Raw genomic sequence first — 10539 nt, 5'->3', positions numbered from 1 at the left:
TCCAAAGGGAGAATGCGTATTCGGGAGGTTTCTGTCTAATTCGAACTGGTGGACAAGGAGAGTTATCTTTTTTTTTTCCCCCACGACTTCACATGCATGCAGTGGAGAGGCCCATCTATATCTATCTATTTCTAAAGCCGCCAGGAACAACGATGCGGATCCACCCGTTGTTATTCTGTTCGTCACCACTTCCCAAGTCATCCGAAGCGATTTACTCTTTTTTGAACGCGCCGTGCCAATTCCCTCATGACGTCAATGCGGACATCCTGCGGGCAAGGGTTGACGGCAGAACGAGCGTTGAGTGGTAAAAAAAAAGTCATCGGCGATCAGAGATCAGGTCTGGGTTCAGCGGGCCAGATATGAATCGATTTTGAAAGGAAAAAATAACCCAAAAAAAAACCCCCCCAGGTTTTGCTAATGATTGATCAACGTGCCGGAAGGCATAGAGGATTTCTGCAGAGAAATGAATAAATAAATCAACAACCAAAAAAAGGGCAATTGATCGCTTTTGGCTTGGATGGTTGTACCACGGTAAGCCGTCCGTCATGCATGGCAATTGTTAGAAAATAAGAGAAGATCAGTAGCAAAAGAGCCCCACCGGCTCGGACCGACAGGGGCTTGTGGAGGTGGGGGAGGATGGTGGTGTCGGGGGAGGAAGCAGTTTGGAATTGGCTAGACGGTCGACATGACTCGTCACCCCGTGTCGGGAAATGGACACTGACAGCTAAGCTAGCTCACTTGACCGAGACTGCGCATTCACTTCAACTGCCATGTGCCAACATCATAAACTGGGCCCTTCCCAATTTTCCCTCCTTAATCGACCGAACCAAGCCTGCTTGTGAGGAAGAGAGAGCTCAGTCTCCTTTTCGAACCCGCCAGCCTGAAGATGTTGAATGAACCTGTAGCAGTAGTAGTTGATTATTTTGTTTGTTCGTCATCAGCATCGGTAAGTGGAGCTCGGTCCAACACAGTAATTGACGCTTACCTGACGTTATCCACCCTTGGCTCCATACAGACGCTCATGGTCCTGTAATCCGCCGTCAGGATCCAGTGCACCGCGCTGCTCAGCCACAGCTGCACCATTCCCCTCGCCCACTCCTCGCCCACAAACACGTGCAAGCCCCTGTCCCAGTCCCCGGCGGACCCCGGGCCGAGACACCTGGCGATCGGATCCTCCCGCAGCCAGTAGATCTCGAGGTACGCAAAGGGGATGCCGTCCCAGAGCGCCACGACGGGGAACGAGTGCTTGGACTCGAGGACGGCCGACAGGAACGTGGGCGTGTACGAGCCCCAAAACGCCGACACGCGCTCCTTGGCCATCCACATCTGCAGCAGGCTCGTGTCGGCAAGCGACGCCAGGTGGGCGTGCGAGGCCGCCCCGGCGCTGATCCTGCTGGACCCCTGCCCTGGCCCGACGGGCCCGCCGTAGGGCACGGGGTCCGGCTGGAGCGACGCAACCCGTAACGAGAGGTAGGCGCCGGCCGAGGGCACGTAGCGGCTGTAAAACACCTCGCCCTGCCTCGGCGGCCGAGGCCGCATCGGATGGCGCACCCCGTTGGTCATGGTGTACTGCGCCGGCGCCGGCGGGTAGTAGGTCGGCAGGTGGGCGGAGCTGTGGAAGGGGCCCATGGGGAAGGATGATGCGGGCGGGAGCGGCTGCGGCCGCACCGACGGTGAGGCCGGGGATGTGGCAGCAGTCGAGGACGTCGGCCTGCTGCCTGAAGGAGTGCCGACACGGGCCTCGTCGGCGTTGCTTCCCCGCGGCTTTGGCGCCAGCGTAAACAGGAACAGCCTCGCGGGAATTTGCCAGAAGGTGTTTCTGGTTACAAACATGTCGTCCCACTCGGCGTCGCCTTCGGCAGGCCCGGCCGAGGAAGCCAGGGTCGTGATGAGTCCCATCCTCTCCAGCTTGGGCAGCAGGTTCTTCTCACGCAGCACGCCGCTGCGCTTGATGTTGATGCGCCAGTCGCCGCGGGGCCGGCCGGCTTCTGGGGTGGAGGCCGAAGAAGTGGTGGCGGGCAGGATCGGGGACGGCGCGGGCTCGTGGAAGTACCAGTAGAGCGTCACCCAGAGCATCATGGCTATCTGGCGTGTCGGACTGACGGGCGGCGCAAACTCACTGCTGGAGGGGTTGCTGATGGAGCTGATAAACAGGCAGTCTCCCTGAAGGGTTGGGCCAGTGTACGGCCTGATGGGCTGCATGTCATCGTCGCCATTGTCTTCCTGGTCATTCTCCTTTTTGCCAGCTGCTGGAGTGGCTGGGGCAGAGGCAGAGGCAGAGGCAGAGGCAGATAAATTCTCCTGGGTGTGCAGAACTACAGTCCAGCCGACTGGGAATGCATGCTCGTGTGTGAGCTCGTGCGACTTGAAAAAGAATCCGGCAAATACCGGGGTGACTGTAAAGGTCTGTCCATCTGGCAGATGAACAACGGACGGCCCAACCATGGCCTGGATATATGTGCTTCCATGTTAGCTACAAAGACCCAAGGCAGGCGAGTAAGAGTAGTTAGTTAGTTCACCAAGGAACCAATAGGGTACGTTTTCAAGGAAGGCTAGGCAACTAACTATCCAGACGTTTTATATACGTAGTATAGCTGGTTCGAGAGTCGAGGCTTGAAGGGAAAACTTTGGGTCGGAGAAACGACTTTTTTTTGAAATTTGTAACCAAAGCAGGGTTCTTTCATGTTACATTTCACCGGCAAGCTACATGTAGTAACCGCACGGGCATTTTTGCAATCAAACAAACGCCCTCTTGAGCTCCATATCACTGTAATTCGACTTGACACCACTTTGGTTGGGTTAGATATGGCGGGGGGAGAGAAAATCACCCCGCTGTGATGGAGCCACAAGAAATCCCATGAGAAATACGTGCTCTCCCATTCGATGTTTGCATGATTACGTCATGTGGTATCGTACCATCGGCGTCGGCAGGTGGTTTATCTCAGTAAATGATGAATAAATGATGCAGCAAAACGCTCTTAAATGAATCCATCAAACAGTCTTTATTCACCTAATTGTCCAGAAAAGGTTGTTATAGAATAGTTAATACTTGAACTCCACGTCGTTGCTTCTTCCACTTTCACTCACTTCTGTGGTATTTTTGTTTGTTGTATAAGTCCTTCGCTTCCCTTTCTTTACCTTGAACATCATCTCCTCTGCCGTCGTAGCCTTGACAGTCTTATCCTGTATCTCTGAGCCGCATTGGCAGAAGTAAAACGACAAGCATCTCTCAGATACCTTTCCGGCCATGGATGTTTATTACAGATACAACTTGGTTGTTTTTGGCGACCTTTTTTTTTTTTTTTTATGCGGCTCATCTTGTCCGCTAGATTACTAACCCTTTGGTGCAGGTTTCTTTCTTCTTAGGTCTTGACTTGCAGTGATCAACCAATGCGGAAGACCCCAGGGCTTGTCAACGCTATACACAGTGACGTCTTTCATTTTGCTAGTAATTCGGACTTCCGATGTGCAACCACAAACGTTGTCTTGCAACGTCTAACAAATAGTTTTGTGTGCTCACGTCAATCTCACCCCGTAGAACTGACTGCAAGCACAGTCTGTGCGAGAAGAGAAAGATAGATTAGTCTTGGTTGAGATTGGTCAAATAACCACAGAAGTTACTCACTAGAAAAAAAAAAAAAAAAAAAAAAAAAGAAGAAAAAATGGCGTCGTCCAAAACCCCAGCAACCATCCTCGTCGTCGGCGCAACAGGCCAGCAGGGCGGCGCCGTAATCACGGCTCTCTTGGGAGACCGCAACCCGTCCACCCCGGAGCCGCGCGTGCTGGCCCTGACACGCAACACCCAGTCCGCCAAGGCCCAGCAGCTGACCCGCACGCACCCGGCCGTCGAGCTCATTCAGGGCGACATGAACAAGCCGGAGCAGGTGTTTTCCGCTGCTGCCGCCGCCGCCGCGGCCATCACAGCCGTCTTCGTCGTCACCACGCCCAACCACGGCCGCGGTCCCGGCGAGGACGAGGTGGCCATCCCTTTTATCGACGCGGCCGTGGCGCACGGCGTGGGGCGCGTCGTTTTCAGCTCGGTCGACCGTGGCGGCGACGACAAGAGCTGGACCAACGCGACCGACGTGCCGCACTTTCGGCAAAAGCACCTCGTCGAGCTGCACCTGCGCGAAAAGCTGGCGGCGGGAGGTGAAGAGTCGCAGTCGCAGTCGCAGTCGCAGCAGCAGCAGCAGTTCAGCTACACGATCGTCCGCCCCGTCGCCTTCATGGACAACATGAACCCCGGCATCGCCTGCTCCGTCATGACGGCGGCGTGGGCGGCGGCCCTCTCGCCGGGCAGGAAGCTGCAGCTCGTGAGCGTGCGCGACGTCGGGAGGGTGGCGGCGCGGGCGCTGCTGGCCGACTACGACGACGGCGACCGGGGGCGCAGGTACAAGAATGCGGCCATCGGGGTGGCGGGTGACGAGCTGTCCCTGGAGCAGGTCAAGGAAGTGTTTGCCCGCGTGACGGGCAAGAGTCTGCCGCAGGCCTGGTGGCCCGTGGGTGGAGTGCTGCTGTGGGCTCTCGGGGAGCTTGGCAGCATGTTCGGCTTCTTCGAGCGCGAGGGATATGGTGTCGAGCTTGACAAGATGAGACTGGACGAGGCGGGGGCCATGTTGGACTTTGAGACTTGGCTCAAGGAGGAGAGTGGATGGATGAAGACTTGATCTGCTAGTCTAGTCTAGTGGGTAGCTCGTAATTTCTAGAAGTTGACGCCAAGACGAGCTAACTCATTGCCAGGGTTTTTTTGCTATGCTGCAGTGGGATGGCAAAGTATGAAAGAACATTAGGTTTGCGATGAATGTAGTGTTTAGTTACTATGGCAAACGTGCTGCTTTCGGCCGGATAAAACATCAGCCTATTATTCCCCACAGATACGTTCAGATCGGGGGGGTTTTTTTTTTTTCTGATCCAGACATGTTTCTTTTTCTTTCTTTTGGCCGATCTAGCGAGTGGTTGGCGTGAACCTTTGCATTGGCAAGTTCTTGTTTCGGCTGATAATTGCGTGTCAGGTCCTCAAAGGCAAACTTGTGAACGGCATGCGACCAGGGAACTTTCCATCATACAGCGGGGAATGCCATGCAATATCACCGGGTGCAAGTCAAGGATATATGATTGTGCCATGGTAGAGCAGAAAGAGAGGAAAACAAAAAAAAAAAAAAACCAGAAGAGACTGCCATCCCGTAGACACAAAGGCCAGGTTATGTTCTAGGCTTCTTTAGCCCAAATATCAGCAGAGAAATCTCATTGGGTTGCAGCTGTCCGACTACTCTAGACTAGTGCCAATACGATCTGGAAGCAGACCTTCTTCCACTCGTCCCAGCTCTCCCAACCCCCATCCGACTCTCCCAGTCCCAGGTTGCCTGGCCATCAACCTCCCAGTTGCGTATCGGCCAGGAGCTTGCAGGGCTCGGGGAGAAGCGACCTGGTCGAGGTTTCATGTAAAACTCGGCCGTCGTTTTGATACTCTGCTCGTCAACGGCGTTGTCTGCTTCGCTGTCGCTGTTGAGAATGTTGCGCTGCGACCAGCTCTCGCTCAATACGGCATTGCTCTGGCTGCGGCGTGACCCAGAAGAGCTGGCAAACGGGGGATAGGGTGGCTGCAGCATGGCCAGATAGTTGAGCTCGTGCTCGTCCTCGTCCATGTGATGATTTGGATCTTGTTGTTGTTTGGCTTGCATCATGGTCACCCTCCTGCTGCTGCTGCTGCTGGGCTCGTTTCTCCCGTTGGACGATATTGCAGTGCCGCTGCTGGTCTGGTTGCCAGATCCAGATCCAGATCCAGATCCAGATCCAGATCCAGATCCAGATCTAGAGTCCTTGGAACGACCGTAGTAGCGTTTGGAGGCGTTTTTTACATCACGCGCCAGTACGCGCAGGACGGGGATGCAGGCGGCCATGATGGTCAGGGCTACTTCTGCGGCACTCCACACCACCAGAGGGTAGCCGTCGTACGAGAAGTCTCCTTTGGAAAGCTCGGGAATGTGGGATGCTTTGACGAAAGATGCTGCGCCGGCACTTGTTCGAGCAAAGAGTAACATGTGTCAGCATTTACTTTGTTGTTTCCGGTAGTACATGTAAGCCAAGACAGTATCAAAAAGAAAAGCGGGAGGGTCGGATGGCAAGAAGAAGTATCATACATGATACCAGCACTCATGGCAACAGCAACACCAATCTTCTCGGTCAGCTTCATTTGCAGATTCAAGATGATGGTCCACGGCAGCAGAGCCAGCGCGACATCGGTAAGCCCCGAGTAGATGGCCGAAGCAACGCTGTAGGCTGAAAACTCCTCTCGCCAGCAGTAGCCATCGACAAAGATGTTCCAGCTCTTCTGGACCGGGTTGCACTGCACCACGGTGAGGACGGCGCTGATGCTCATGCTGACGTTCAGGATGGCAACGATGGCCCAGAGCGTTATCTTGAGCCACCTGTACTCTGTTATGCGCAGCAGAGTGAGAGCAAAGGACGTCTTGGACCATATGGTGGCCATTATGGAGATGGCACCGGTGACGAGGCTCAGGAACGCGATAGTGCTCAGCTCCTGCGGGCGAGTGACGGCCAGCTCGCAGACGTGCACGCCCATGCCGTGCCTGACGTTGACGCTGAACATGACGGCAGCCGCGATATACAGCATCTGTGTGGGGGGGTTTTTTTTTTTTTTATTCATCGACATGTGTGGTTCAGCCCAGGTCCAACTGAAGCAAATAGTGTACTCATACTCACATAGGCAAGGATCAACATCCAGTCATCCCACCAGAGCCTGTTGGCCTTTTTCCATTTACAATACAATCTGAGCAGCAAAAATATGGTCGTAAATGCCATGAGCGTCCATGACACCATCTCTGCCCTCGGACCCATGTTCTCTCCAAAGTCGCAAGGTCCCAGTGCTCCAGGTGGTGGCAGTGCCAAGGCAGTCATGTCGAAAGAAACGTTTTGTCTTTTGTAAAATATATTAGACTACAAAGTCTTTCCTTTGAGCGATGGGTTTTAGCCAAGAAGATGGACACAATGAATTCGAAAGACGACATAGCTTCTTCCGGACCGGGCAGCCGCAATATAAAAACCACCTCTCAGGTGGGGAACAAACGCATATTGCCTACCTTAAAACACAAAGAATCACAGTCCTTTGCTCTATTCGTATGCAAGGTTTTTCACGAACGAGCCAAGTGTCAAAACAAGCCTGAACCAAAAAAAAAGAAAGAAAAAAAAGACGAGAAGAGGATTCATGAGTTCCGGGATATGGATGCAATGGATGAACCCCAACTTGATAAACTTCATGGACGCGCGCATGTGGGTTAGCGTAGCTACCAACATCAACAGCCTCTCTTCGGCGTTTCTGATAATTCTGGCTATCCACGTTCAGTAAGAAATGCACCCCTACTAGTCCATAAATCATGCACCGTCCCGTCCCACAGGTGGTTCACCATACATCAGCAGGGTTGTTGGTGAACTTCTATTATGAATATAAAGTGAGAGGTAGATTGACTAGGGCACATACATTTGGTTGCTGCTTCAGCTTTGGCCCCGGGGTCTATACCATCGGCCTGTCCCTGCCAAGCCTTGCTTTTTTTTTTCTTCTTTTCTTTGCGCGCTTCGGCCTGCAAGTCCGGATCCTACGCCGGGTGAACAAACGGCAAGCAGACGGCTGTACCCAGCAAGGACAAAGGTCAAACCACACACAGTTCTGGATTCCATCCGACGGCTGGAGCATGTTCAACTTGTTTAACAATATGTTAGTCATAGATTTCAGATCAGGGCGGCCCCTTTGTATCAGGATGGGATCTTGGGTCCAAGGTCCTTTCAAGGCCACGATCGTTGAGGAGGAGGAGGAGGAGGAGGAGGAGGGAGAAATATTGGACGATGGCCGAAACCGCTGTTTACCCCATGCTTCATGGAAATGTAGGTTATCCTGAACAATATATTCGCATCTTGGCGAACTCAAGTGTGCCCTCGCATGGGACAGACCAGCAGCCGGCATCTTCCCTGTCTGCCACGGCTTCCGTGATTAGGTACCATCGTACAACTGGCATATGTTCCAACATATTTCATCTCAAGACAAAGACCTTTTGTGACGACACGTGGTGCCTCCTCGCCCCCGGTGCACGTCCACGCATTGACCACAAGACACTACTACTACTACTATGCACATACAGCGAGTAAATAAATAATAGATAGACAACAACACCAAAGAAGAGAGAGGGGGGGGAAAAAAAAAGACACAAAGACACGGCAGTGGCTAAAAAGATGGGTTACACTACAAAGCCGTAAACAACCAACTGCCGGTGTTCATCAGCGCGTAGGCGATCTGAGGTTACAACCACAATCACACCCAGTCAGGATATAGTAGCAGCCGGGCGAACTGCTTTAACTAACACCAACACCAGAAACCATTGCTGCCCTCAAGGTTCGTACTAAAGCAGACCCGACCATTTTTTTCTCCTCTTTGGGAAAAGGACATGACGCGTATCGGGCTATATCAACCCTCTCTTCTACCACTGTCGCATTCTTAGCGTCCCCGTGCGAGTGGAGAGACATCCATCTTGTCTTGTTCTGCTCCCGGGGGGGTCTGCACTGGTAAAACTCTAAACTTTGGGGCCGGTCTGACCTCCGACCCTGTTCTCCCTTCACCTTGGCGGGGATCCGTCCTGTCAATTGATCCGATGCTACGGGCCCATCCCAATCGAGATGCGATCGAGCTCTTTTGTGCGGGACTATGGATGAGTGGAGGACAAGAAGAAAACAAAAGACAGATGGAACATGGAACATGAAAAGGAGTTGGGCATCTTGTTGATCTGACCATGTCCCGTCTGAAAAAGAAAAGAAAAAAAGAAATACCACAGTAGGTCGACTGGCAAAGGACCCGCCATGACTGCATGGTTTCGCTTCCTCGTAGTGTGCTACTACTCCCCAGTGCTTGCCCGTGTCTGAGCTGACAGCTTCTCTCCCAAGGTCCAAATATTCCAACATGTTAGTGAGAACGCCTGGTTCATGCGTTGTCTCCTCGCAAGGCAATGTTTGTTGATTAGGACTTGAGACGCTCGTCTCTAAGAGATTCCAACTTCTTCACCTAGCATGTGCTCACTCATGCTGCAATGAGGCAGTGACCACTGCTAGTGTCCATAGCACAGCATCTGAGTAGGACTGGGTATCAAGACAGGCTCTCAAAACTGCCCAGGTCTTCTTCACGACGGCAGCTCTTGAGCAGCGTAAGGCCAACGGCGTCAGGCCGTAACAGCCACGGACGGACTTTCCAAGCTTGCCGGACTTCCAAGATGTGAAAAAAAAAAGCCATGGCACGATATCAACCAGGCCGACATGGATTTTGTTCATCTCGGTTCCCGTCGTGGTCCTGTCCATGGTAAAAGCAGGTCTTTCTGTGCTGGCCCCTGGCCCACCTCTGTATCTGCCCAGCGGCAGTGGTACCATCATCAGGCCATCGATGAACTCATCCATCAAACCCCGTGGAAGCTCCTGACCTGCTGACATGGCTCATATTGAAGCAAGACCGCGCAAAAGCCCCCCCCAACCCTATTTTTTTTTTTTAACGACCAGATAATCCCCGTCCACCGTGCCAAACCCCCCAACATCACTCGAGCGGTCCAAGCAACAAAGCAACCAGAGGACGACGGCGCGTGAGGCGGGCCGTAGAAGGCCATGCCGTCTTCTATTGGACAATGTGCGAGGCGTTACAAGAACCGAGCAGCAGAATCGCAGGCCAAGACAATAAAAACCCTCACTTGTTGTGGCCAGTGATGCTGCCTGCCTGCTTTCCAAGACTCGGTCGTTTAGAAGAAAAAAAAAAGGCAATTACGAGCTTACTTTACCCATGGGCGCTGAGAAGTTGAATGAATGAATGAGATTGAGTATATTTGGGGTTTTTTCTCTCTCTGGCTTGCCACTTTCACCGCCACTGTGGCAAACTTTTCACACTTTGGTTCTCTAATTTGTCCTTTATTCCTCACACGCCCCAATGTTCCCCAAAGTTTTGCCCGAAAAGCGCGTGCGCAGGTCTTAATCAAGCTGACATTATGAAATGTGGATATATGAAATTATCGCTTACCAGGTTTGTCGAAAGAAACATGGAGCCAGTGGTGTTTAGCTGGCTTGTTTTTTGGTCCTTGGCACGAAGGCGCACGCACATATTCGCAAAATAGAGAGAGGGAGAGAGAAAAGAAAACAAGTACTGTAAATTCATAGGGCAACACTTCAGCACACCACACCATCCACGCCACCAGGGGACACGAAGCAGGCTAGCAAGGGGAAAACCACGGGCGTAAGCTGGATGTAAAACCCGGACGCCTGGCGTCGCACACACACCATGATGAAGATGCAAGCACGTGCCTGACATGCAGCAGAAAAAAAAAAATTAAGAGGCAAAAAGGCAAAAGGCAAAAGGCAAATAGATATGGTCTGTACGCCGACGATCTTTTGTGGATGGTAGACCTCTGATATGGAAAAGCCTTTTTTTTTTTTTTTTTTTTTTTTTTTTTTTTTTTTTTTTTTTTTTTTTTTTTTTTTTTTTTTTTTTTTTTTTTTTTT

At 52.3% G+C, this 10539-nt stretch overlaps 3 protein-coding genes across 3 annotated transcripts; 1 reads left to right on the top strand and 2 right to left on the bottom strand.

Moving 5' to 3' along the window:
- Positions 1 to 781: 781 nt before the first annotated feature.
- Positions 782 to 2454, bottom strand: PpBr36_10119 (uncharacterized protein; the record flags this gene model as incomplete). The annotated part of the gene is made up of 2 exons (XM_029897233.1): positions 986 to 2454; positions 782 to 899 (listed from the first exon to the last, which is right to left on the bottom strand). The coding sequence occupies exons 1-2, from the start codon at positions 2443 to 2445 to the stop codon at positions 782 to 784; spliced, it is 1578 nt and encodes a 525-aa protein (XP_029744449.1). The 5' UTR covers positions 2446 to 2454.
- A 1208-nt stretch (positions 2455 to 3662) lies between these two features.
- PpBr36_10118 (uncharacterized protein) lies at positions 3663 to 4667 on the top strand (the record flags this gene model as incomplete). Its single annotated transcript, XM_029897232.1, has 1 exon — positions 3663 to 4667. One exon carries the CDS (start codon positions 3663 to 3665, stop codon positions 4665 to 4667), a length of 1005 nt encoding a protein of 334 aa, XP_029744450.1.
- Positions 4668 to 5276: 609 nt separating this feature from the next.
- On the bottom strand, positions 5277 to 6957 carry PpBr36_10117 (uncharacterized protein; the record flags this gene model as incomplete). Its single annotated transcript, XM_029897231.1, has 3 exons — positions 5277 to 6018; positions 6141 to 6634; positions 6724 to 6957. Coding segments are annotated over 3 exons (1470 nt in total), but the record flags the coding sequence as incomplete, so codon positions are not given.
- Positions 6958 to 10539: the final 3582 nt, after the last annotated feature.

This window comes from Pyricularia pennisetigena (genome assembly GCF_004337985.1).
Source record: "Pyricularia pennisetigena strain Br36 chromosome 4 map unlocalized Pyricularia_pennisetigena_Br36_Scf_9, whole genome shotgun sequence".
NCBI lineage: Eukaryota > Fungi > Ascomycota > Sordariomycetes > Magnaporthales > Pyriculariaceae > Pyricularia > Pyricularia pennisetigena.
Note: the sequence above shows the minus strand (reverse complement) of the source record. Positions and strands in the feature narration are given on the sequence as shown.